The sequence below is a fragment of the Eumetopias jubatus genome, unplaced genomic scaffold (assembly GCF_037043125.1).
Source record: "Eumetopias jubatus isolate StellerSeaLion01/CBP00866 unplaced genomic scaffold, mEumJub1_p1.0 scaffold_4, whole genome shotgun sequence".
NCBI lineage: Eukaryota > Metazoa > Chordata > Mammalia > Carnivora > Otariidae > Eumetopias > Eumetopias jubatus.
The window spans coordinates 102,603,161-102,631,061 of NW_028274810.1; the positions used below are offsets into that span (position 1 = coordinate 102,603,161).

The 27,901-nt window shown below is 42.2% G+C and overlaps 1 protein-coding gene across 2 annotated transcripts in view; it reads left to right on the forward strand.

Annotated features, from left to right (window-relative positions):
• The first annotated feature begins 441 nt into the window (after positions 1-441).
• Positions 442-27,901, forward strand: part of DNAJC11 (DnaJ heat shock protein family (Hsp40) member C11) — a 75,072-nt gene continuing 47,612 nt past the window's right edge. For both annotated transcript variants that reach the window (XM_028108388.2, XM_028108389.2), the window contains exons 1-2: positions 442-532; positions 27,123-27,252. In XM_028108388.2, the coding sequence (XP_027964189.1) occupies positions 461-532; positions 27,123-27,252 (202 nt within the window). In that variant the 5' untranslated portion in view covers positions 442-460. The remainder of the gene's footprint in view (positions 533-27,122; positions 27,253-27,901) is intronic.

Here is a 27,901-nt window from a genome sequence, read left to right on the forward strand (position 1 = left end):
TTTCTGTGCAAAGAGAAGTCAGCAGGTGGGGCCTCGAGGAGCCTCCGGCCAGGGTGGACTCGCGTGGGGGGCCTGGGCACGGCTGTTTGGGACAGGACGCTCCCCGCACTGGGATCCGGCGTGGGGGACAAGGGAGGTGTCTCGGGGAACAGAGGGGACGAACCCCCAGCTGTGACCGTAGCCTCCCTGTCTGGTCCTGGTTGAACCCCCGGGAGGCCGGCTGGGATTAGGTCCGCGGGCAGCACGTGGTGGACCCCGGCCGCCGCATCCCGCCCTCGGCGGCGCGGGGGCGCAGGGCGCAGGCGTGCGGCTGCGAAGCGCGGGCGGCGGCGGCGGCGCCCCTCCGGTCCGCCAGGGGCCGCTGTGGCGCAGCCGGGCTGGCCCGCGCTGTCGGGGCCGCGGCTCGCCGGTCCCTCTTGGGCACGGCCTTGCCGGTTTGGCGGGGTGAAAGGTTGCGAAGATGGCGACGGCCTTGAGCGAGGAGGAGCTGGACAATGAAGACTATTACTCGTTGCTGAACGTGCGCAGGGAGGTGAGGCTTGCGGCGGGACGCCGTCTGGGCGGAGGCCGTGCCCAGTTGTTCGGGAGGGCCGGGCTGGCGGCCACCGCTCCGACCCCGCCACGGGCGGCCGGGACCCAGCGGGGAGGCCGCGTGACCCCGCCCGACATGCGCGACCGGCCGCCGACCGGGCGGTCCCCACTGCCTCGAACCCTGCGCCGGGGGTGTCCCGGCCGGCCTCTGCCCCTGCTCCCGGCGGCCGGGGCGCCGCATCCTAGCAAGGCCAGAGGTCCTGGAACCCACGGGACGGAAAGGGTCCCCGAGGTGGAGGCTACTGGAGTGGGGTTCCCGGTCCTCCAGGACCCGGTGCCTCGCCCGGCTCACAAACTTGCCTCGGCCCAGGGGCTGTGTCATCGCCCCCGGCCGGCAGAATGGGAAACGGGAGTCTCAGGCACCAAGGTCAAGGCCACGAGGGAACCTTCCCACGGCGTCTGTAGGGTTCCCGAGTATTCATGGGGACGTCCCGCTGTTGACGTGAATCCAGGCCCAGAGGCACGTGTCTTGTGTCCTCCTCTCCCCAGAGCGGCTGTCCAGAAATTGAAGGAAGAGCCTCCCGTACCTACAGCCTCAATTCGGAGGTCGCAGTTTAGGAAGAAGCTGTAAAGCCAGTAGAGCAGCGGTGCCCCGAGCACGGCCTCAGCATGCGCGCCCCTCTCCACACGCCAAGTGTTTGCACCCTGTTTGCTCACCCAGTAAAAGAGCCTCACTCTGTGTCTGGCATGTAGTAGGGGCCCAGTAAGTTTCCTTTCTTGTTGACTAGTCTAGTTGACATCAGCGTGAAGGGCAGGAAGGCTTCCAAGGTCAGGTCATAAGGCGGATCGTTTATCTCCAAGCTGTTGGGTTTAGAGAACCTTTAATTCCATCTCAGTTTTCCCAGTGATCATAATTAGCCAAGTCTGACTACTTTGGGCAAAGCCTGTCAAATATGTGTTGTCCATTAGTGCTGGTGTGCACGGTGTCAGTGATAGCTAACATTTTTTGAGTACTGCTTTGTGCAGGGGCACCACGCTGAGTGAACATTTCCTATTACCTTACCTTGTATAATTCTCAGCCCAGCCCCTGGGGTAAGTATTGTGGTAACCCTTGATTTATAGCTGAGAAAACTGAGGCCGAGAGAGTTTAAGTAACTTGCCCAAAGAAAGACCAATAGAAAGTGCAGGAACCTGAATTCAGTCCTGAGAAGTCTGACTGGAGCCTCAGCTCTTGAATTCTACACTCTGCTGCTATTACCAGACTACAGAGCTGCCAATTCTGGTATTGTGTCCTTGGGCACCCACATAACAATCCCTATCAGCCACCTTGTATTAGGAAAACGTCCAATGAAATATCTGGGGAAACTGCAAATCATGTTAGGCTGCCATAGGCACCTGGAGGTTCTTGTAACTAAAACACAGTAAGGCTTTGGGTAAATCACTTATTTGGCCTTCAGTTCCTTTCCCTTTGAATGGAGCTGTTTGGCTAGTTACTAAGTTTTCTCCAGTTCTTAGAAGCAAAGCAGTAAGTGAAACCAGCTTTTCTGAAAACCAGCCTTTTTTTTATTATTATTATTTTTTAAAGATTTTATTTATGGGGCATCTGGGTGGCTCAGCCAGTTAAGCATCTGCCTTCGGCTCAGGTCATGATCCCAGGGTCCTGCTCATGCTCTCTCCATCTCTCTTTCTCTCTCTCTCAAATAAGTAGGTAAATAAATCTCGTAAAGATTTCATTTATTTGAGAGAGAGCAGGAGAGCAGAGGGAGAAGGAGAAAGCAGACTCCCCGCTGATCAGGGAGCCCGCCTCCTGGGCTGGATCCTAGGTCCCTGGGATCACAACCTGAGCTGAAGGCAGACACTTAGCTGACTGAGCCACCCAGGCACCCTTGAAACCAGCCTTACTTACCACTCATTTGTAGTCTGGGTTATCAGTAATTGAGCAGCAATTTACCCATTTACCAGGTTACTGAATCTTAGGTGCATATGTTCAAAAAGATAATAGAATAATAGGCTTGGCCAGAGTCCTCAGTAAACATTAGTCAAAGGTATACCCTTGAAACTGCTGGAATCTTAAGACTTGTCATTGTTATTGGACTGATGAGTGGGAACCAAAGAAATATTTCTTTTAAAAAATCTTACTTTTCCCAGTGAGTTACGGCACTTCTCATATTTATGGCTGTGGGTGAAATCCCTGTGAAACATGTTCTCTCTCTGAAGTCACTTTGCATTCCCCTTGTCAACAAACTCAGTGTGAAATGTCAGGGTGGGCAGCTTTTATCTCAAGATTCTACTGGAAGAATAGCTAGCAAGGTGATCTCTGGACTTGATATTTAATAGGATGGGGGGGGTTCAGAAATCAACCTGAAGTTGAAATAGCATGATTTAGTTGGAGAGTTATGGAAGTAATATTAACTCTTACATCTGTTGATGTATTTGCTGTTAGTTCTATAGCTTGATGTCATTCATTTAGGTTTACCTTAATGGTTAAGGAGGCAAGACCCCCTTCCTGCCAGTACTTCAGAGTACCTTCAAGAGAGTACCTTCAACACTGCGTTCAGGAAGTTCAGAGACTTTTCCTTAGAGATCTCAAATGGAAGTAACCTGACACAAAACCAGGAAGTTCTATTTAAAATTTTAAAAATTACAAGCCTAATGTATGGTTACAGTTGGAGTAATACAGAAATGTCAAAAATCAGCTTGCAAATCTCTTTTTCCAGGTTTTAAACTTCAAAATATCCCCTCATATTGTATTTCAGAGAGTGAAGCAGACAGCTAGACAGGACCAAATGCCTCTCTAAACAAGACTGATCTTTAATGATTCCCTTTCTCCACTGTTCTGGATTTCCTGTTTACAGAGTAGAGCTGTTGTCACACTGAGCAGAGGGAGTAAGTTATCATTAACTGGGCACATTAAAACCAGATTGGCATCTCTGGTTTAGTGTAGTCAAATGTGTCATCAGGTGCCTAAAATCTAACTGATGTGCGATTTCTGAGATGATTTTCCAAAATTTATTTGGAGAAAGGATTCCTGACCAGTGAATTTTTCTTGATCTTTATACATTTTATAGACATTTTAATTGACACCTTCTAAACTGAATTTATTCCTAATTGATTAAAATTCCTACTTTATCAGTGTTGTATTGCCATTAAAAGAAACTTTCATTTTTATGCATGACATTCAGCAGTGTTTATAACCCATTTTAAGATCTTTGGTCCCAATCAGTTTAGTTTTTAAAGGGGCCAGTCTCTTCAAGTTTTAAACACTTTTAAAAAGCATAGTTAAGTAAAAGATAAACTTAATGTGAAAAGGCTTTTTCCTTGCAGTCCATATATGGAGGTCAGTATTCTGGGAATGTCATCCTTCCATACCAGCCTTGAAACTAGAATTGCGAAATTGTCACCCACCAAGGAAAAGTTCCCCCACAGTCCCAGCATTTTCATTCCTTCCCTGGTTTAGAGGATGTTGGTCTTTCCACAGTTTTTGGTTGTCTGGGTTTCTCTGGCTGGAGGTTACAGTCAGAGTGGGACTAAACATTCAGGTTTGGACTGCAGATGGAATGGGCTGGAGCAGTAGAGGAAGGTCTGCTAGCCACTGTCCGGAATGACCTAGGGGGACTTCACGCAGCCCAGCAACCAGGATGGCTTGGATGTCTGTAGAAGTTGAGTGTAGATGTTATCAGCCAAGCCAGGTGCACACTTAGGATCCTACAGCAGCAAGGTGCTGTGTGTTCACTCGTCTGTTGCTTATCTAACCTTGTGATGGGCAGGTAATTTAATCTTAAGGAGAGATACCAAGATAGGTCGGAGAAGGTCGTTCCTTAAGTGAGTTTCCCATCAACTACATTATGTTCAAAGTCCGGAATTTATAACAGTGACTCTGCTTAAAACGTCTGCATTCAGCAGGTAGCGTTAGGCCTTGGTTATCCAAAAACCGAACTTACGCAGATGATCCCCTTCCTAAGGTGCCCTGTAAGTGAAGAGGCTGAGGAGCAAGGTCAGTAGGAGCAGGAGTCGCAGCCCGCACTGCCCCTGGGCGACAAATCATTTAACCTCTTCAAGGCTCCACTCATGTGCTGCAGTACTTCCAAGTTACTGAGAGAGTGGGAGGCCACACTGTACAGCTTTGCCGCCAGAATGTCCTGTATCGGAAACTTTACGGGGGCGGGGCTCAGATATTGCCTCTGGGCCAGTAGTCTACCCTTTCTGCTTCCCGTTTTCTTTGACATTGAAATGTAGGGAACAGGCAGTAATGGCTTAGGAACTTACTGTGAGCCTGGATGTTGTATACTGGAGTATTGCAGTGTGACGGGGATATGGATACACTGCCTGGTACTAGTAGATGTCCATTTAATATTTATTGTTATTTCTTGAATTTTGATAAAGCATGAGGTTTTGCTTATTTTAAAAGACATACAATGTACATAGAAAACTTTGGTAAACCTGATCCTGGCTCAATTTGCTATCCGTCTGTTATATTAATAAGAAAACATAGTGCCAGAATTTATGCTAAGCGTCAGGTTATGAATTCCTAAAGGTTTCTTTTCTCTTTCTGTTCAAAATACTGAGTTTCTTATCTTCAAAAGACAGTTCTCTCTCAGAACTCTGCTTCCTGCAAAGTCATGAGTTTCATGGGGGAAGGCAGGGGGGAGGAGCTCCCAGAAGGTGGAGCCAAGCTCAGGAGTTAGTGGAGAAGGGATAGTCCCAGAGAGGGTGAGTATCTGGGCTAAAGGCAGAGTGGGATCCAGAGTTGTAGCTCTTGTGAGCTGTCAGCTCCTAAGGGGCCAGGCAGGGAGGGAAGGCCCTCCCTGATCAGAGGCCAAGCGACAAGACAGCACTGGGTCAGGAGAGTGCCCAGGTAGAGTTCAGGGAGGCTTCTGGTGGTATTGCTTCTGGGTGGGGAGGGAGTTCGTAGGTTACCCAGTTAGTTCCAAATGTCATCTTATAATATGATTAGCAAACACCATGAGGTTAAATTTTAAAAATGTGTTTGCTTTAATGAACCATAAGCTAGTTATTACCTTTCTGCTTTGGGCATTTTAAACAGTTGCTTCTTGAAATTTTAATGCTCTAGTTCTGCGTTATCTACCAAAATACCTTTTTTTTTTTTTGCTTTGTTAAAGAGAATTCAGTTGAAAGCTTTTATATTTGCTGTGAGTTCAGTAGTAAACAATGGATAAGGAAAATATGGGACGCACAACGTGTTTTGCTTGGCTGTGGAATTTTAGTGTTTACTTTTATTAAACTTTAATTTTGATTTTATTTATACCCTACCTTGTTCAAGAGAGGATTTAAGACAATTAACAGGGATGAATAAATAAAATAGCATAAAAGCTTAAAAGGGGGCACCAGGAGGGGAAAAGACCATTGGGAAACTGCTGCTTTATTACCACCATTGTGGCCCACACTTTATAAAGCTCCCGTTCCCTTGAAGGCGATTGGAGCCTCCTCCAAGTTCATCTCCTGGTAGCTGGGTCCTCTTTGGCTCTTGGACTATTGGAACCACTTCTGCATGCAACGTGTATACAGTGTCCCCTCCCTAGTTTGCAGGAGCCAGAACATTCTTCAGTAGTAAAATGCCAACAGACCTCAACCACAAGAAGTCTGTATGAGTGGGCAGGATATAACAGATGGACATGGACGAGAGAAAGTATAAGGTCAGGCTTTTTGGAAAAAATAAGCCAAGCTCTTTATCTGAAGATAGGATCTGAACCATCACTTCTGACCCAGAAAGGAACTGGGGCTCATTTTCCTCTAAGATGCTGGCCTTTTTATTTACTGTTGTGTCTCAAGGGCACCAAATACACGTATGGACATGACCAGGAAGAGAAATGAAAACCAAATTGTACAATAGTCAGAAAATCTCTCCTCAGCCCTTGGAATGACCTCTGATCAGGAATCATTTCTGCTCCTTTGGCTCCTTTTCTCACATTCTGTCGTCAGCAGAGGTAGGCATGGAGGACAGGATTTCCCCCGCTCCATAAACCTTGAAGGTGACCAGGGCCTGCCTTTTTCTTAGTATGTAAACTTCTGTCATTACTGATTGCCTAATCTTTTTTGGGGACTTGTATTGCCATCTTGGGGGTAATGAGTTCTGTAAATTTTGTAAGTTTTTTCCTTCTATGTATGACAACTAACTTAGGTTACCTCTAGTTGTAGAAACTTGGAATTGTTTGATCAACCTCCTATTTAGCTTTTCTGACTTACTCATGATTTCTCTCTTAAGCCTACCTTCCCAAAGCAGAATCTAAAATGGCTGTAGGGGGCGCCTGGGTGGCTCAGTCGGTGAAGCGTCTGCCTTCGGCTCAGATGGTGATCTCGGGGTCCTGGCATCAAGCCCCATGTTGGGCTCAGCAGGGAGTCTGCTTGTCCCTCTGCCTCTGCGGCTCCCCACCCCCATACTCACCCTCGCTCTCTCAAAGTATTTTTTTTTTAATAATAAAATGGCCGTAGGAAGTTGACTTTTCAAAAATCACAGAACATGTAGCGTGTCCGCTTGACCCCTGTACTCCAGAAAGCTGTGGCAGTGCTCAGGGATTTTCTAGAAGGACAGCTGAAACCACATAGCCCAGCACCTCCGTGGGAAGCACCTATGCACCTTTGATGGCGATTATTTGGAAAGGCAGAGATGATGGTGCAGCTTCAAAAGGGGTTGGCGGCTTAAAGAGTGAAGCCCTTGAAGTCAGGTTTGAATTTGACTTCCTAGCAGCCTGATAGAGGCAAGCCACTTACCCTCTCTGAGCCCGTCTCTTCATCCATAAAATCCAGACAATAATTTCACTGTCCTAGGGCTTTGGGGAAAATTAAGCAAGAATGCATGTAAGTGCTCTGCATAGTAATGGGCGTGTTATTATGTAAAGTAAATGCCGGTATATTTTATTAGTATCATGAGCATAAAAGTTAATAAGGAATGCTCTTATTGATCTGTCAGAGTTCTTCACACAGTTTCGATGAGCTCACTGTGTGATAGATGCTTTATGAGTACCTGCTCCTTCTCTGCAGCTTTTCACTCTGTGAACCGAGCTTTGGTCTGGGCCGGGCCACACAGGCACTTAATCTCCAGCTAGCCTTTGGGTCAGGGGGCCATAGTCTGGAAAGTTCCTTCTCCCTCTCAGACCATACTTTTAGTCTTTTTGATCCTCACTGTTTTTACCTGTAAAATGGAGGCTTTGGTGCCAATCTCAAGGTGTTTTGAGTGTTAAAGCCTTAAATGGGAAAACACCAGCAGAAGCGTTTTGTGTGGATGCGTCTGTGCTGCCGCAGACAGCCTTGAAGCTCCCTCAGCTTTGGCTTCTAGGATGATCTCTTTGTCCTCCTTCCTGACCCTGCCAGGTACTCCTTCTCCATCCTCACAATTCCCCCAGGTTTGGGCCTCTTGAGCTTGGCTCTTTTATAATCTCTTGCTTCTCCTGCATCTCCACCTGCCTTCTGGGCATTGTACTTAGGTGTTCAAATTCACCTTTCCCCCCAAAGCCTGATGCTTTCAGTTCCTCCCCAACCCACACATCTGAGCCAGAACCCCAGATGTGTTCTTTGGTTTGTTTTCTCCATATGGGACTGAGCCCCTTTCCATTGTCCCACAGACCCACCCAGCTCACGAAGGCTCCTCTTGACCCCCAGCCAACTGTGATCCTTTGTTTCTGCTTGGACTCCTGGGCCACCAACCAGCCGTCCTAACCTCAACCTTACATTTCTGCCATAGTTTTCTATAGGTCTCTCTGGTTTTGATTTTTGTCAATTATAGTCAAGCTGTACCAAATTAATATTAACAAACAGTACTGATCACATTATTTCCCTATCCAGAAACCTTTTGTGGCTTCCCGCTGTTTATTGGGTAGAGGTCAAACTGCTGGATCCATTTTTAAATCTTTTTTTTTTTAAGATTTTATTTATTTATCCGGCAGAGAGAGCACAAGCAGGGGGAGCAGCAGAGGCAGAGGGAGAAGCAGGCTCCCCACTGAGCAGGGAGCCCGATGCAGGACTCGATCCTAGGACCCCGAGATCATAACCCGAGCCGAAGGCAGACGCTCAACTGACGGAGCCACGCAGGTGCCCCACCTGGATCCATGTTAATAAATTAGATGTTTAACGTGTTTTCTGCCTACCTTGTGATGACGTTCTGCTTGCCTCCACTGCAAAGTAAGCATCATGTGGTCAGGGACCGTGGCTATCTGATTCACCATTATATCCTTTAGTACAGGGCCAGTGTTTACTGAATGAATGAGCAGGTGGATGGATGTCCAAGTTAATTTCCGGCCAGCGTCCTACATAGACTCCTTTGCTCTGTGTCAGTTTGGTCAGTGTTCTCTCTCTGTCTCCAACACTGGCCTGTTCCTCAGGATGTTCTTTTCCCCTGAAATGCCCCAGCCTGTCTTGGACACCAAAGCAAATCAAAATCCACCTTTTGGGTTCCCATTTAGATCCCTCCACCTTCATGGAGTTTTCTTTCAATTCTGACTGCCCTGAACTTATTTCTCCACCATTAACATTAGCATTTTTGTCTTGTTTAGTTAAATCCACGTGTATGGGTCTTTTAGGGGAAACACACATAATGCACACCTCGTTTGTAATCTTTAATATTATATTTCTGTTGTACCTCCTGCGGTACTTAGAACAGGGCAGGCATTCAGTAAACGTATTGACTGGAAGAGTTAAATATTTGCTAACATCACACCCACCTTGTCCAGGTGCTTTTTACTTTATGTAATATCTGTGTTGAAGATCACATTGCAATTTTGGCAACAAATCATTCTAGAGGAATTTATTGGTAGGAGTTTATCAGTTGTCATTTGGTAAATCTAAATTTTTACTTGTGAGAATTGTTCAAAGTCAGATACAAGAGGAAGAGAGCAAATTCAAATGCATGCCTTTATGCTCACTCTCGGAGTAAGCTAAGGTGCGCAGAGACTGGGGACCGTGCTGGAAGAGAGGGCTTGCCCTGCTGGGCTTGTCCTTTTCATCTGGCAGGCATTCTGTTCCTCTTCAGTTTTTTACTGCAGTGGGAGAAGGTTAGTTGTTTATCACGTTTTGTACTAGCATCAATAATATTAGTAAAAAGTAAATATGTTTCAAATGGATTAGATTTGTTTTTGTAGTTTTTTTTTTCGTCAGAGCTGAACGTTTAGGGTAGACTACATAGGTTAGTCTCACAAATCTTGTTCTACTTGAGATGCTCCTTACAATGATGGGTCAGGCAGAACGAGTTAGTACAGTCTGCCCTGTGCTCAAGGTTGAGGGTGAGTCTGTGTACATTGTTGGAGTCTTGCTTTTGCACATCAACCCCAGCTTATTTCCAGATCCTCCAAAGGTGTTCCACATGAAAATGAACATTGTAGAAGGCTGTTGAGCAGGGAAAATGGCATCAGAACATGGCAGGGCTGTGTGTGAGAGAGGTTTTATTGTGTGAAGCTTCAGACTGTGTAGTGGGAACCTTTTCAGAATGAAGGAGGAAATTTTTCCAAGTCCAGTTTAGTGCCTGATGAGCACATGCCTTGTGCTCTCTTCAGTGACACCAAGTAATCTGTAACACCCCTCCTCATCATGAAACAGCTCTTACTCAGGACAAAGCACCCATGCTGTCTTGGTGTTAATTAGCTCTGAAATCTGCTCTTTCCTTTAAATTGTATGAGCACCAAGTATCATAAAAAATTACAGGTTTTATTAGCTGATACAGTTTATTTCAATCAGATTGTCATGGAACATACGGACAGTAATGAATCGTCAATTGTGGTAATTAGGCAAACTTCCCAAAATCCAATAGAACATAGTTTGTGGAGCTTTCCTGAAATACAGCGGTGTAGAGACAGCCTGGAAGTTTGAGCTGGAAAATATGGGCTTCAGCAACAGATCTAGTGGCTTTCCGATTCCTAAAATGAATATAAGTATGATGTGTAAGTTGCTGCTTGCAAGCTCTATTAGGTCTTCAAAGTACAGAATTAAATATCATCGTGTTAGTTTTAAGTGCTGTGCACTGAACATTATTGGTTCTTTGTTGTCCGGCCCGTGGTAGGACTGTACTTCCTGGTCTCCAGTGGTTGAGTGAGCCCCTGGGACTAGTTCTAGCCAATGATATGCATGGAAGTGAAGTGTATCCTGCTCAGGCTGAAGCATTTATTTATTTATTTATTTTAATTTTAAAGATTTTATTTATTTATTTGAGAGAGAATGAGAGAACACGAGAGGGGGGAGGGTCAGAGGGAGAAGCAGACTCCCCGCTGAGCAGGGAGCCTGATGTGGGACTCCATCCCAGGACCCTGGGATCATGACCTGAGATGAAGGCAGCTGCTTAACAGGCTGAGGCACCCAGGCGTCCCTCAGGCTGAAGCATTTAAATGCTGGTGCGAGCCAGAGAGGGTCTGTCTCCTGCCCTTCCCTCTGCCTTGGCTACTGGCAGTGGTTCAAAGGTGGCTGCTCTTTGAAACGTGGGTCCTGAGGACACGGCCAACTGAGTACCAGCTGACCTAAGATGACCATGTAAAAGGAGAAATAAACCTGTGTGATTTTTGAATTGTTTGGTAACACAATATGATCAAACCCAGTAATTCTCACACTTCTTGATGTCAAGACCCCTTTACATTTTTTAATTATTGAGCTTTTGTTTACTTGGGTTATAGCTATTGACTTTGATTAGAAATTAAAACTCAATAATTGAGAAAATGTAAAGTAAAACACAGCGTGTACTTGTATTTCAGTAAGGCATAAAGGAAGACAGAGGGTTTCAGAAGAGCTGTGTATTGAAAAAAAATAACGGTGCAGATACACAGACATCACAGCAGATAAAACAAAAAGTAGGGAGCAACCGCACAGTAAACGGACTGAGAACCAATGGAATTAATCTCTGAAATCTATTTATGCTGTCAAACTGCCACCTTAGAAATGACTAGCAAACAGAATGCATAAGTACACATCCCATTAGCCATCAGAGCAGTGATGTCATCACATGCCCTGTAGCCTTGAGAAAATCCCACTGAACACATGACAGAATGAGAAAAAGGCAAATAATAGCTCAGTGTTTTAAGTTTTATTGAAAATAGTTTTGACCTGTGGACCTCCTAAAAAGGTTCAGACTCCCAGGGGGCCCCACACCACACCCTGAGAACCACTGACCAGCATAATCACAGTTCAGACGTACTGGTGTTCCTCACACGTTTTAGCTCACTTTGTTAAATGAAGGCAGGAAATAAAAGCAGAATGGCAGTATGCTCTTTGAGTGTGTGTGCCATCACATTGATTCCAGAGATGCTCTTCACTAGAATCTGGGTGAGTGAAAATGTAGCGGCTTCTTCGATGCCTTCATTATTTAAGGGAAGCAAATATGATGAAACTGGAGTCAGACAATTTTCCAAGCATGATACCACAGCAGAGATCAGAAAAGGGACATTTTATAGGTTTGATTTTGTAAAAACAGGAAATTTTTGTGTTTGCTCAAAGAAAAAAAACAAAAATCTAAAAAAAAAAATTAAAAACTCAAAAGGAACATGCAGTATATTTATTTGATAAACAATTCATATTTCCAATATATATAAAGAACTCTTGGAAATTAAAAAAAAAATGACTATCCTAATAGGAAAAAAATACAAAGGAAACAAATGGGTTATTTTATAAAATAAGTATAAAATGTAAATAAATACACGGAGAAATGTTCATCCTCAATAGTAAACATGCACTTTTTTTTTTTAAGATTTTATCCATTTATTTGACAGAGAACACAAGCAGAGCAGCAGACAGAGGGAGAGAGAGAAGCAGGCTCCCCACTGAGCAGAGATCTCTACATCGGGCTCAGTCCCAGGACCCTGGGATCATGACCTGCAGCGAAGGCATCCGCTTAACCAACTGAGCCACCCAGGCACCCAACAAAGGCAATTTAAAATAGAGTACCCATTTTTGTCTACCATGTTGACAAAGATTGTTTTCTTTCTAATGGTAGCACTGAGTGCTGATGAGATGAGTGTGCTAGCCCACCCAGCCAGGAGACAGGATCATTCCCTGGAGAAACTGAACCAGGAAGGCTTCAGATCCTAGCCATAGACACGGTAGAGGAGGAGAATGCACCCTTACAAAAGCAGGGAATATATGAGTGATTATATCCTGCATAGTGAGACTTAACAGCGTTTTCCTTGTTCTCTGCGTCCTTCCCTGAAGAAACTGATCTATCAAAGAGAAAATACCACCAAATGAAACTTCCCGGTCTTCTCACAGGCATTTCACAAAGAAGCTCATCAGATGGCAAGGCCTGTTCACATAGAACTTCCAAATACCTCCTTATTATCTCACTGTTAGGTATAAATTGATAGCAAAGAACGTAAATATTTGAAGGAATGCTGCAATGTGAATTTCTAAGATAATGCAAACAGCAAAGAGAAATGAAGCAGGCAGACAGTGCAGGGCGTTTGAAAACTCGGTTGATTTCAGAGAAATAAGATATTACATGTAAGAAATAACAAGGTGATACTTTTTTTTGAAAGATTTTATTAATGTATCTATCAGAGTGAGTGAGCACGAATGGGGGAGGGGCTCCCAGCTGAGTGCTGAGCCCCACACAGGGCTTGATCTCATGACCCTGAGATCATGACCTGAGCTGAGGGAATCAAGAATCCGCCGCTTAGCTGACTGAGCCACCCAGGCACCCCTGTATATTATTTCTTTTAAAAAGTATTACCTTGTTCTGGGGCGCCTGGGTGGCTCAGTTGTTAGGCATCTGACTCTTATTTTGGCTCAGGTCATGATCTCAGGGTCCTGGGATTGAGCCCTATGACGGGCTCTGTGCTCAGCTGGGAGTCTCCTTAAGGATTCTCTCCTTCTGCCCCTCCCCTCACTTGCTGGCGCTTAAATAAATCTTTTAAAAAAATATATAAACAAAAGATTTTGGAAATTAAAAATAAAGATAGAAATAAAAATTCTATAGAGGGGCTGGAAGATAAAGTTGAGGAAATCTCCATGAAAGTAAAATTTAAAAATTAGAGACCATCTCTTACACATTAAAGTGAAATGAAGGCGAAGACATTATATTAATATGAGAAAAATTCTCAGAACTAAAAGATACAAGACTCTAGGGAGCCTGGGTGGCTCGGTCGTTAAGCATCTGCCTTCGGCTCGGGTCATGATCCCAGGGTCCTGGGATCGAGTCCCACATCGGGCTCCCTGCTCCACGGGAAGCCTGCTTCTCCCTCACCCACTCCCCCTGCTTGTGTTCCTGCTCTCGCTGTGTCTCTCTCTCTGTCAAATAAATAAATAAAATCTTAAAAAAAAAAAAAGATACAAGACTCTAGGTGGAAAGGGCCAGTTAAGTAACTAGCACAGTGAGTGGGGGAGAAAAGACCCACCATACTAAGGGAGTCATTGGTTAGAGAGAGCATGCTAAAAGTTTCCAAACAGGGCACCTGGGTGGCTCAGTTGGTTAAGCGACTGCCTTCGGCTCAGGTCATGATCCTGGAGTCCCGGGATCGAGTCCCACATCGGGCTCTCTGCTCAGCGAGGAGCCTGCTTCTCCCTCTAACCCTCCCCCCTCTCATGTACTCTCACTCTCTCTCATTCTCACTCTCTCAAAATAAATAAATTTTAAAAATAAATAAATAAATAAAAGTTTCCAAACAGGTCACAAACAAAGGATTGGAAATTGGAATGACATTAACCTTTCTCAGCCATAGTACTATAAGCTAGAAGACAATGAAACAAACAATACAGTAAAAATTCTGAGGAAAAAATATTTCCAAGCTAGGATTCTATCTCAGCCAACTATTTATCAAGTATAAAGGCAGAATATAAGAACATTTTGAGGGGCCCCTCAAAATGTCAGTAGAGCCTGTGACTCTTGATGTCAGGGTCGTGAGTTTGAGCCTCATGATGGGTGTAGAGCTTACTTAAAAAAAAAAAAAAATTTGAGATACGTGAAGTCTAAAAAATTTTTCCTCCCAACCAACGTTTGTAAAGGAAACTACTGGAGATTGAACTCTACTGAAATAAAAAGAAAACCAAGAAAGAGAAAGGGCATAGGGTACCAAAAAGAAGAGACTGACCCAGCAAAGATACCCTGGAGGATCGTGACAGGGAATCCTAGGATGAAGTTTGTTTCGCAAGCCTAACGTTTGACGCAATGCAGAGATCTCTGGGAGGAATACCTCCCAGGGAAAAAAAACAAAACATGGAATTGTTGTTTTTGTATTTTTGTATTGAAAAGATTAGAAATCTCTACTATAAGTTTACTTCGAGGAATTGAAGAATCTGTGATAGATACATAAAAAGCTTGCAAATGGAAAAAATGAGGCAATTCTTAACTCTAGGAAAAATTAAAAATAGTTTAGGAAAGAAATATAATCACAGTATACTGGTTCATTCAACTTAGAACTGTATTTACATAGTCATAATAAAATTTAAGTTTTTATGTAGTATTCCTCAGGCACACTGTAGACATTGAATCGTTTGTTTTTGTAAGTAAATGATTAGAAAGTGGGAAAAGAATTAAGTTTTTGAAAAGGCATTACAGGGGTGCCTGGGTGGCTCAGTTGTTAAGCGTCAGCCTTCTGCTCAGGTTATGGTCCCAGGGTCCTGGGATCGAGCCCCGCATCGGGCTCCCTGCTCGGCGGGAAGCCTGCTTCTCCCTCTCCCACTCCCCCTGCTTGTGTTCCTGCTCTCGCTCGCTCACTCTCTGTGTCAAATTAAAAATATATATATATTTCATATTGATTTGAATCAAAGTTGTGAAAACTATAGAAAGGAGGGGAAAGAGAAACAGAAGTGAAAGAACCAAATTCATGAGTAGATTAAATCTAAACTTTTTAAAATTAAGGATATAAGCATAAGCATAGGATTTAGAAATGAGGAAAATGCTGAGAGATTTTAAAGTACTTCTCACTTGAGTGAGGATGAATGCTGTTTTGGTTGGGTAAGTCTAGTAGTTGCATTTATAAACTTTTATGTATCCCTTTGATAAAATTAAATTTTTAAATTTAAAATAATTAAATGTTAGACACTTAATAGAGAGCAGTTCAGCAAACTGAAATGGAAATCTTACAGCCTTTAACCCAACAATTCTAGAAACTTATTTGCAGAAAGACAATCATGGATGCACACACAGTTTTAGCTGTAGGGATGTCCACTCCAGCCTTTTGAAAACAAATGAAAATTGTTCATAGGGAATCCTTATATAAACTGTGATAATGCCGTATTTGAAATACTATGCAGCCATTTAAGATGATATAGAAAATACTTGATGACCAATAAAAGCCACAAAAACAAAACCTCACAAAGACCTTTAACTGAAAGGGGGGGGGTTATAAAATTCTATTACAGAAAAAAACAAATTTTTATTTTAAAACGTGTTATCTATATTTTCCATTTTATCCATGAAGAATATGTATACTTTTCTAATAAGTATAAAGGTTTTTTGAGGTAATTCAACTAGGAAAAACATAGCCATTGACTCATTTCTTTAACCTATTTTGACAAGAAGAATTGATGCCATTTTTATCTCTATGCCAGTGACAAAGCTTTTGTTCATATTTTTGAAAATGATGTTTATTTTGTTTCACATCCTCACCCATATTTAACATTTTCAGTCTTTTATTTTAGACATTCTAGTGGTTGTGTAGCGGTATCTACTTTTGTTTTTAATTTGCACTTCCGTAATGACTAACAATATTGAACGTCTTTTCATGTACTTATTAGCCATTCCTGTATCACCTTTGGCTGAAGTTTCTTTTTAAATCTTTTACTCATTATTTTATTGGGTTGTCTTCTTCAGTAAGAGCTCTTCATATATTTTGGATACAAGTCTATCAGATACATATTTTACAAATATTTTTCTTTCATTCTGTATAGGAAATCTTTAACTCAGGGTTAGAAAAATTATGTTTTTAGAAATTTTATGGTTTTAGTTTCACATTTAAGTCTTTTTCATTTTGAGGGTTTTTTTTTTCCAAAAAAATTTTTTAAAGATTTTATTTATTTAATTGACAGAGAGAGAGAGAGAGAGAGCACAAGTGGGGGGGAACGGCAGGCAGAAGGAGAGGGAGAAGCAGGCTCCCCGCTGAGCAGAGAGCCAGACTTGGGGCTCAATTCCAAGACGCTGGGATCATGACCTGAGCCGAAGGCAGATTCTTAACTGACTGAGGCACCCAGGTGCCCCTCAATTGTTGTTTTTTTTTTTAAGATTTTATTTATTCATTTGCGAGAGAGACAGAGAGAACAAGCAGGGTGAGAGGCAGAGGGAGAGGGAGAAGCAGACTCCCTGCTGAGCAAGGAGCCCGATATGGGACTCAATCCCAGGACCCTGGGATCATGACCTGAGCCGAAGGCAGACGGTCAACCATCTGAGCCACCCAGGCGCCCTCAATTGTTTAAATTGTAAAATACATGTAACATAAAATTTACCATCTTACCCGATTTTTACGGTTCATTGGTATTAAGTACATACATGATGTTGTGCAACCATCACCACCACCTGTCTCCTGAAGTCTTTTCATCTTGCAAAACTGAAATTCTTCCCATTACACAATAACTGTCTACTCCCCCACCCAAACTCCCTAGCAAGCATTATTCTGCTTTCTGTCTTTGATACTTTACTACTAGATACCTCATCTAAGCAGAATCATATAGTATTTATTATCATTTTGTAACTGGCTTATTTCACTTGGTATGTTACTTTCAGGGTTCATCCATGTTATAGCATGTGTCAGAATTCCCTGCCTTTTTAAGACTGAATATTCCATTGTATGTTTGTACCACATTCTGCTGATAAGCATTCATCTGTTGATGGACACTTGGGCTGCTTCCATGTTTTAGCTATTGTGAATAATACTGCTGTGAACATGGGTTTACAAATATCTGTTTGAGACCCTGCTTCCAATTCTTTTGGGTATATGCCCAGAAGTGGAATTGCTGAGTCATATGGCAAATCTGTTTTTATTTTTTTTGAGGAATTACCACACTGTTTTCCATGAAAGCTATACCATTTTACATTCCCGCCAACAGTGTACATGAGTTCTAGTTTCTTCACATCCTTGCCAACACTTGTTATTATCTGTTTGTTTTATAATAGCATCCTAATGGGTGTGAAGTGGTATCTCATTGTAGCTTTGATTTGCATTTCCCTAATGATTAGTGATATTGAGCATCCTTTCATGTGCTTATTGGACATTATTGTATCTTCTCTGGGGAACTGTCTGTTCAAGTCCTTTGTCAATTTTTTAATTAGGTTGGTTGTTTTTGTTGAGTTTTAAGGATTCTTTGTGTATTCTGGATATTAATTCCTTATTAGATAATATGATTTGCAAATATTTTCTCCCATTCTATAGATTGTTTTTTCACTTTCTTGATAGTATCCCTTGATTTACAGAAGTTCTTAGTTTTGAGAAGTTCAGTTTGTCTATTTTTTCTTTTATTCTTTGTGCCTTTGATGTTATAATCAAGAAATCATTGCCACGACCAATGTAATGAAATTTTTGCCCTATGTTTTCTTCTAAGAGTTTTACACTTTAGCTCTTACGTTTAGGTCTTTCATCCATTTTTAGTGAATAAACTAATAAATGAATTCAGTGAAGTTACATGATATGAAGTCAACACACAAAAATCCACTGCATCAACTTTTATATATGGCGTTAAGTAAGGGTCCTACTCATTCTTTTACATGTGACTGTCCAGTTTTCCCCGACACCATTTGTTGAAAAAACTGTCCTTTCCCTATTGAGTAATCTTGGCACCTTGTCAAACATCATTTGACCATATATGTGAATGGGTATTAGTGGACCCTCTATCGTATTCTATTGGTCCACATATCTGTCTTTATTCCAGTACCACACTGTTTTGATTACCGTAGCTCTGTAGTAAGCTTTGACATAAGGAAATATGAATCCTCCAACTTTGTTCTTTTTCAAGATTATTTGGCTCTTTGAGATCCCTTGAGATTCTATGCAAATTCTAGGGTGGATTTTTCTATTTCTGCAAAAACTGTCATTGGGATTTTGATAGGGATTGTATTGAATCCTTTAGTTGCTTTGGGTAGTATTGACACTTTAATTGTCTTCCAGTACATTGATGTGGAATGTCTTTCTCTTTTTTTTTTTATGTCTTCTTTAAATCTTTCAGTGGTGTGTCATAGTTCTCATAAAAAATCTTTTGCCTCCAAAAAAGAAAAAAAAATCTTTTACCTCCTTGGTTAAGTTAATTACTAAGGTTTTTTTTTTTTAATGCTATTGTACAAGGAACTATTTTTCTTAATTTCCTTTCCAGATCATTGATTTTTAGTGTATAGAAATGCAGCTAATTTGTGTGTGTTGACTTTGTATCCTGCAACTTTGCTGAATTCATTCTTTAGTTCTAAAAGGTTCTTTTGTGTGTGGGTGGGTGGAATTGTTTGTTTTCTTCATATAAGATCATACAGTCTGGTAACGGATTATATTACTTTCCAATTGGATGCCATTTATTTCTTTTTCTTATCTAGTTGCTCTGGCTAGGACTTCCAATACTACGTTGAATAGAAAAGCAGACATCCTTGCGTTGGTCCTGATCTTAGAGGAAAATGTTTCAGTCTTTCACCATTGAGTATGATGTTCACTGTAGATCTGTCTTCAGTTGTAAGAGCTCTTTATGGCTTTTATTATGCTGAGGTAGTTTCCTTCTGTTCCTAGTTTGTTGAATGTTTTCACCACGATAGGGTGTTGAATTTTGTCAGATGCTTTTTCTGCATCAATTGCGATGATTGGGATTTTTTTCTTTCATTCTCTTAGTGTAGTGTATTATATTGATTGATTTTTGCTGAACTATCCTTGCATTCCAGGAATAAATCCCACTCAGTCATGGTGTATAATAATCCTTTTAGTATGCTGAAAGTCCGCTAGTGTTCTGTTGAGAATTTTTGCATCAGTGTTCATAAGGGGTATTGGTCTGTAGTTTTCTTGTGCTGTCTTCTTCTAGCTTTGGTATGCATTTGGAAGCGTTCCCTCCTCCTCGCTGTTTTGGAAAAGTTGGAGAAGGATTGCGATTAATTCTTTAAATTTCTGATAGAATTCAGCAGTGAAGCCATTAGGTGCAGGGCTTTTTTTGCTTTGTCAAGAAGTCTTTGATTACGGGGCACCTGGGTGGCTCAGTCGTTAAGCATCTGTTTTTGGCTCAGGTCATGATCCCAGGGTCCTGGGATCGAGCCCCGCATCGGGCTCCCTGCTCGGTGGGAGGCCTCCTTCTCCCTCTCCCACTCCCCCTGCTTGTGTTCCCTCTTTTGCTGTCTCTGTCAAATAAATAAAATCTTTTTTAAAAAAGTCTTTGATTCGTAATTAAATCTCCTTACTAATTATAGGTCTGTTCAGATTTTCTGTTTATGATTTAGTCTTGGTATGTTTTGTATTTCCAGGAGTTTGTCCATTTCATCTAGGTTTTCCAGTTTGTTGATGGACAATTAATTGTTCATAGCACAATTTTTTATAACCCTTTTTCTATAGAATCACTAGTAATATCCCTACTTTCATTTCTGAGCTTAGTAGTTTGAATCTTTTCTCTTTTTGTCCTTAGGCAAGCTAGTTAGAGATTTGTCAATTTTGTTGGAAAAAAAAAATTTTTTTTTTTTGAGAACCAACTTTTGGTTTCGTTCATTTTCTCAGTTGCTTTTTTTATTGTCTATTATCTCTGCTCTGATCTTTATTATTTCCTTCTGCTAGCTAGCTTTGAGTTCAGTTTGTTCTTTTTCTAGTTCCTTAGTTATATATTGGGTCATTGGGATGAGGGAAACAAGGCTGGCTGAAGACAAAGCATAAGCTGACACCCTGCAACCTCCTCCCACCCCCCACTCCTGGGTGGGATGTGTGTGACATTTTCCAGGAATCTCCCAACTATCTTAATGTTAATGCCTTGCTAGAGGGGGGAAAAACAACCTTAACTTGACAATGGCAAGACCTCCAGTATCTTGTTGGTCCTCTTTAGCATATGAAAGTTCTTTTGAAACCTCCCTTTTTCCTTTAGGGCCGCCAGGAGTGCCTGAGGAATGCCACTCAGCTTGCCTTCTGTTCCCTCATCAGTTGATTTGTGATCTTTGCTGTTTTTTTAATGTAAACATTTATAGCTATAAATTTCCCCCACACCATTGCTTTTACTGCATCCTGTAAGTTTCGGTATGTTTTATTTTTCTTTCATCTCTGTTTTCTAATATCCCTCACGATCTCTTCTTAGTTATCTAAGAATGTGTCATTAAATTTCCACAAATGTGTGAATTTTCCAGTTTTTTTTTTTAAGATTTTATTTATTTGAGAGAGAGAGCGCGCGCGAGCACACAGAGGGAGATGGAGAAGGAGAAGCAGACTCCCCGCTGAGCAGGGAGCCCAATGCAGGACTCTATCCCGGGACCCTGGGATCGTGACCTGAGCCAAAGGCAGACGCTTAAACCAGCTGAGCCACCCAGGCGCCTCCAGTTTTCTTTCTGTTACTGATTTCTAACTCCATCCCATTGTAGTTGGAGAAGACACTTAGGATATCCATCTTTTTAAATCTATTGAGACTTAATTGATGGCTGAACATATATCTTCTTGCTGTATTGGTACCCCCATCCCATCACCTTACTAAAATCACTTAGTAGCTTTTTAGGTTCTTTATGACTTGACTTCCCACCACATGACATCCCATGTGCACACATCCCAGTGCATGTTCTCTTGTCATGAGTAGAATATTCTGTACATGTCTATTAGATCTAGTTGGCTTAATGTGTGGTCCAGGTCCTCTGTTTCCTTCCTTTTGTCTGGTTATTCTCTACGTTATTGAAGGAAAATATTGAAATTTTACCGTTATTGTAGAACTGTCTATTTTTCCTTCCAGTTCTGTCCATTTTTGCCTCATATATTTTGACAGTCTGTTATTAGATAACAAATAGAATTGTTACATGTTCTTGCTGTATTGAACCTTGGATTGATATATGTATTGTCCTTCTTTGTTTCTTGCAAAGTTTTTTCGTTTAACGTCCATTTTGTCTGACGTTAGTAAGGCCAGCCCTGTCTTTTGGTGACTGTTTACAAGGAGTGTTTGCCTGCCCTTTCACTCCTCAGTTCTTGAGTTTTTGCTTCTAAAGTAAGTCTTCTGTAGGCAGCAACAGTTGGGTCATTTTTTTTTCATTCATCCTGCCAATCTGTCTTTTTATTAGAGAATTTAATCCATTGGCATTTAAAGTAGCTATTGATAAGGAGGGCCTTATTTCTGCTGTTTCGCTATTTCCTTTCTATGCCCTGTATCTTTTTTTGTCCTTTGTGTTCCAAATTATGGTCTTTTGTGTTTAGCCAGTTTTTTATAGTGAAACGTTTAACTGCTTCTAGTTTCCTTTCTTTTTTTTTTTTTTAGATTTTATTTATTTGACAGAGAGACAGCGAGAGAGGGAACACCAGCAGGGGGAGTGGGGGAGGGAGAAGCGCCACTGAGCATGGAGCCTGATGTGGGGCTCAAACCCAGGACTCTGGGATCATGACCCAGGCCGAAGGCAGATGCTTAACGACTGAGCCACCCAGGCGCCCTTCATTTCCTTTCATATGTATTCTGTGATTTGTGGGTACATGTAACATCCTAACATTCTAATTGAATTTATACCAACCTAACTTCTGCAATGTTGGAAAACTCTGTTCCTCTACGGCACTGCCCCACGTCTTTGAGTTACTGATGTCACAGAATTACATCTTTATACGTTGGGTGTCCAAAAGGTAACCTAGAATTGTTTGGGTTTTTTTTAAGATTTACTTATTTTAGAGAGAGAGAGTGCGCCGCGCACACAAGTGGGAGGGGCAGAGGGAGAGGGAGAGAGAATCCCAAGCATATTCCCTGCGGGAGCCCGACAGGGGCTCCATCCCACAACCCTGAGGTCATGACCTGAGCTGACACCAGGAGTCAGACACACAGCCAGCTGCGCCACCCAGGCACCCCATCTAGTAATTGTGTTTTATAATGCTTTAGTTTCTTACGTTATGTAGAAACAAAATGTGAAGTTACAAGCCAAAGTTACAAAGGACTAGCCTTTAGTCTAATAATTTTTTTTAACGTGTCAGTCACTTAAATTATTAAGAAAACAAAATGTGGAGTCAGGACCCGTTTTCACGGCAACACAAGCTTTTATAATTGCCCGTGGGTTTAACCTTTACTGAAACCTTTACCTCTTAATATGGCTTTGAATCACTGTCTGGTATCCTTTCCTTCCAGCCTGCAGAGCTCCCTAAAGCATTTCCCGCAGGGCGGGTTTAGTCGTAAATGAACTCCCTCAGAGGGCTTTTATCTGTTTTTGTTTCTCTGAAGGTCTTCATGAGCCCCCTACATATGATGCAAGGTAAGGGTCAAGGTTCGTTTTTCTGTATATGTATGTTCCTTTCTTTCAGCATCATGTATTAAAAAGATATCTTTTCCCCATTGAACCACCTTGACATCTTTGTCAAAAACCACCTGGCTGTGTATAGGGGGTCGATTTGTGGACTTGCCTTTGTGCCATTGACTTAACACATCTTTCACCAGTACCACAGTGTCTCAATTCCCAGAGCCATGTAGTAAATCTTAAAACCCAGTAATGGGAGTCCGCCAGTTCTTTTTCATCTATTTTGGCTAATAAAATAACTAGGAAAATTAAATTTCTTTTTCTCCATATCCTTTATTTTTCCACATGAATTTTAGAATTAGCTTGTCAATTTCTACAGAAAAAGGCCTGCTGGGATTTTGGGTTGCATTGAATCTGTAGCTTGTTTTGGGAAAATGTGGCATCTTAATAATATTGACCCTTCAGGTACATGAAGACGCTTTTATTCCTGTTTCCAGGCTGTAATTTCTGTCAGCACTGTGTTGGGGTTGCCCGCAGACATGTCCTACACAGACTCGTTACATCCATCCCTAAGCAGTTTGTATTTGTTGATGTACTCTAAACAGTACTGTCGTTTTAAATTTGAGTTTTTAGATTGTAGAAATAAATTGATGTTTGCATGTTGACCCTGTACTCCATGACCTTGCTGTAACATCACTTAGTAGCTTTTTTTGTAGGGTCTTTGTGATTTCCCATGTAAGTGATATCTGCAAATACAGAGTTTTACTTTTTCCTTTCTATTCTGTAAGCCTTTTATATTTGTGCCTTATTGCAGGAATGACATTTTTGTACCGTATAGCATCGAATCCAACCATTTTAACAGACCACTAAACTCTATGGTCAGGTCACAGAGGACCTTTTCACTGTGAGTTTTATGATCTATGAGGTTGAATTTATAATAGATTTACTTTACATTAAAAATAGAACCAGATGATTGAGATGATGAAACTTCTCAGACTTAAAAGCACAATACACTTCTTAATTTTATATAGGATTTTAGAAATGAGTATGCAACTGTAGGTTTCATTTTTAATGATACCACAGATTTTGAAATATCAGTGTTTTTGTGATAAAGAGTTTATCATTTATGAGATACCGACCCAGTGACCTTAGCTATTCAGTTATGATGAAAGGCCCAATCTAACCTTCTATTGAATGTAATATTTATTAAAAATGAAACTTCTTGTTTCTATTACTTAATCAATAGCACATTAAGCCACTTATTAATATGATTACAGAAGGTCTTGCAGATTAGATATTCTACCCCCTTGTCATCTAGTTTAATTTTAACAACCAGGAAACAGCAGCCTAAGCTAGAAGTCAGCCAAATCTGTCTAATTGTGCACTTGTAACTTTTATGAGATGCTGGAAAGAACGATTAAAATTTGCAGGGAGAAAATAATCTGTAATTGCTCTTTAGGAAGGAACAAGCCCCTTTTACATCATTACATAGGTAAACCTACCTGGAGAAGATCTGTTTTATTTAGTTAACTATTATTTGCCTAAAACAATGAGGTTTGGTACAGGGGGCATATTGGCCAAGTGTGGCAAGAAGTGCATTGCATGATTGATGTTGGCAGGGAAAGAAGCCAAGGGTAGGAGAAAAAAAAGATTTGCAGACACGGGAATGTTGACGCACATCTCTTCTATGGAGTCTCGTGTTTTTTACTGAAACAACATACGTCTGCAAGAGGGCACATGTCGTAAGCATGCAGCTCGGTGAATTTTCACAAATGGACTGCTTCACGAATGAGTGTTCCTGCTACCCCATGCCAGGGTGACGCCTTCTCTCTGATTTGTTCCAGTTTCGGGAGGTTTCGAGCTTCACTTTGGGTTATGATAGCTGGAGTGATCAGATCCCTACTGTCTGCGCAGCATTTCTGAACACTATACAGGTCTTACTTCATTTGTTCCTCACAGTGACTTTGAGAAGAGAGGTACTTACATTCCACAGTTGCAAGTTGAGAAAACAAGGAAAAGGTTTTATAAGAGCCACATATTGTAAGCTTGTGCTGTGTGTCGGGCACTCTACGAAGCCCTGTATGGTCACACACTCATTTTGTTGTCTCCCCATCCCTGAGAGTTGTCTCCTTTTGCAGGTGAGCAAGCACGCTAAGGGTCGGAAAGCTCATTTGCCCCAAAACCTGTGTTCTTCACCAATAAACTTGGAGGTCGGTGTGTCACCACAGAGGAAATCTTGTAGATGAGCAGATGGAGAGAAAGACGGAAGGCAGCCAACTACCAGTTGTTCGATAGTGTAATTCTCAGAGGCTGCACCAGAGAAAAGAAGGAAGAAAGACAGTAGTGCTAGAATGGGGCAGACATCTGCCTGATTTTTAGGAGCCAAGGGATGCTCAGTCAACAAGGTCTTCGACCCTCTCCAAGGAGCTGCTGATTTAAAACTGTGTGTTGTTGAGTCTCTGTCAAGACAAGCAGTGAAGGTCTGTGTCTGGTTTAAACCACAGGCTGAGGGGCTCACAGATAGCTCTTTCTTTTCTGGATAACAAATCATGTGAAGCCAGAGCTGGAAAGGCTCAGAGAGGTCAGCCAGCCAGCCACCTCCTCCCCAGAAGAAGCAGCTGTGGGCCTAGAGGTGAAGACATCGCCTGGAGGGCACTGAGGGGCACTGGGCACGTGTGACTGACACATCTTACCAGTCACATGCAGTGTCTTCCTTTGGAGTTCTTAAGAATTCCTTGTTTGAAACCTCTAGTAGGGGCGCCTGGGTGGCTCGGTTAAGCATCTGCCTTCGGTTCAGGTCATGATCTTGGGGTCCTGAGATCGAGCCCCGCACTGGGTTCCCTGCTCAAGTAGGGAGTCTGCTTGTCGCTCTCCCTCTGCCCCTCCCCTCCACTTGTGCTTGCTTGCTCACTCTCAAATAAATAAAATCTTTAAAAAGAAGAAAACTTCTAGTAAACGTGCACAATGTTGCTGATTTTCTAGCATCTGAATAACTTAATTTCATATAAAGCATTTAAATTTTGTGCCAAAAATTATTAAAGTACAATAAAGTTTTGCCTTTTTTCCTTAGTGAAAAAAACTCGTGAGTCCTGGAATTGGAAGATACTGAAAAGTTGTAGAAATTATAGAAGAACATGGTGTAACATGTTCCCTTATACCTTGATCTCTTGATTAGTCCCTGTGATGGTTCTCCCTGCAGATACATGTTCTGAGACCTCCTCCTAGAGCAGTGTTGGTCCCAGCATTGTCACCTGGGACCTGGTCCCAGTCCTCTGCCCAGATGGCTGGTTTTTCAGGCCCCTCTGGCATGTTGTCGGCAACCCAGAAATGGGCTTCTGTTGTCAAAATGGTGAGGGAGTTGCCTCCCAAAATAAAATGTTCTTTACTTGACCGATCATCTGGATAGAGCTGCGCATTCAGAGCATCGCCTCTGATGGACCAGAATGGTCCCTGAGGCTGATACAAAATCAGACCGAGTACTTCCCAAAAACAGGCCCAAGGGGCTAGCCAGATAGATAGCTCAGAGTCTGTTCCTGAGGACTCCTCGGTGGCTGTGTGGCAGGCAAAGTAGAATGTGGGTTTTGTCCTTACCCCACATCCCTCCCTTCTGTGTGGCTAAAACACATGTGGAGTCCATTTTATTTACTCCGTATCATCTGTTCTTCACCTGGTACATGTTCTCCCTCAAACTGAGGATGTGTGAGGACTGGGGAGCCGCGTGTGTTGGGGAGGGGTCTTTTGGGTTTGGGAAGGAGGGTTTTTGTTTCTACTGAGGGATTGCAAAGCATTTTTGCCTGCTTTCTACACTACCTTTTGGAATTAGAGGTTGAACCGGGGCCATATGTTGGCTTTACAATTTTATTTGTCTTTGATTTTTTAAGGGTAAATATTCACTGAGTTTCCTTTGTCGGAAAACTGAATAAGATCATGGCATTTCTGTCTAGTGGTGTACAGCTTTTTTCCTATCTGAACCAATTTTCTGTTAAGAGTACCTTAGTATGATTTATTTCAAATAACTTAGGTTAAAAAGTAAGCGGTCTCTGACGTTTTTCATTTCAGCTCAGAGCACAGTGAACCAGTATTAGAGACCCTTCTGATAGCAGCATTTCCCAGCAAAACACAGTTGCCATTGATGTCCATAATTGATCACTTTATTAACTGTGGAAAAAAAGAAGCCTTATTGAAGCAATAAAGCATAACTTCATTATGTCCCGTGTGCAGAGAGCAGACAGGTTGGAAAGTGGCTGACAGGCTCCCATTTCATGGCTGATTCTGATAATGATAATATTTAAGGAGCATTGATTGTTCTCTAATTGGATTTTTCTTTCTATAGGCCTCTTCTGAAGAGCTGAAAGCTGCCTACCGGAGGCTGTGTATGCTTTACCATCCCGACAAGCACCGAGACCCAGAGCTCAAATCACAAGCAGAACGACTGTTTAACCTTGTTCACCAGGCTTATGAAGGTCAGCAGAGGGCTTGGCTTCACACAGACGCCCTGGAAGCAGCTGCTCGATTTTTAAGAGACTTGATTTGTAGAGGACAGAAAGAGAGTCCTTAGAGGTGTATAAGAGGAGGTTAGGTTAGTGCTTTTTTACTGACAGGGTCCTTTGAAAGAGTAGTATTTTGCTTTGGAAATCAATATGTGGCCAGTAAGTGGGCAATGAGAGCGCGGGCAGAGCAGAAGATAGGGTCTGGGCTGCAGGGAGCACTCGGGCTCTAAATCGCTCGCTGGCTTTCTTCTAAAGGGAACTCTTAGAGGTAAAAGGCTGATCGCTACCGACAAGCCTTCTTTGTTCTCTTTTTTTGAGAAGATGTACAGGAACATTTTTTCCTCTGACCCTGACTTTATTGGCTCTGGAGCATTCAGTTAGGAAAGGTTCTAACAAAAGGAGGAAAATGATCTTAAGAAGGCCAACAGGAGGTATAATCAAGTAATGCAGGGTTTTATGCTTACATCTCAGGTACTTCAGAAAGAAAATTTTGTGATGTATTTGTGTATGAAACGTTCAAGTCACTGATAGGTCCCCAGTTTCTGTTGCAGATGGTGGCGAAGCTCTAGCCACGTGGTGGTGGTGTTCACATTAACAACGTGAATGTCCTCAACGCCCCTGA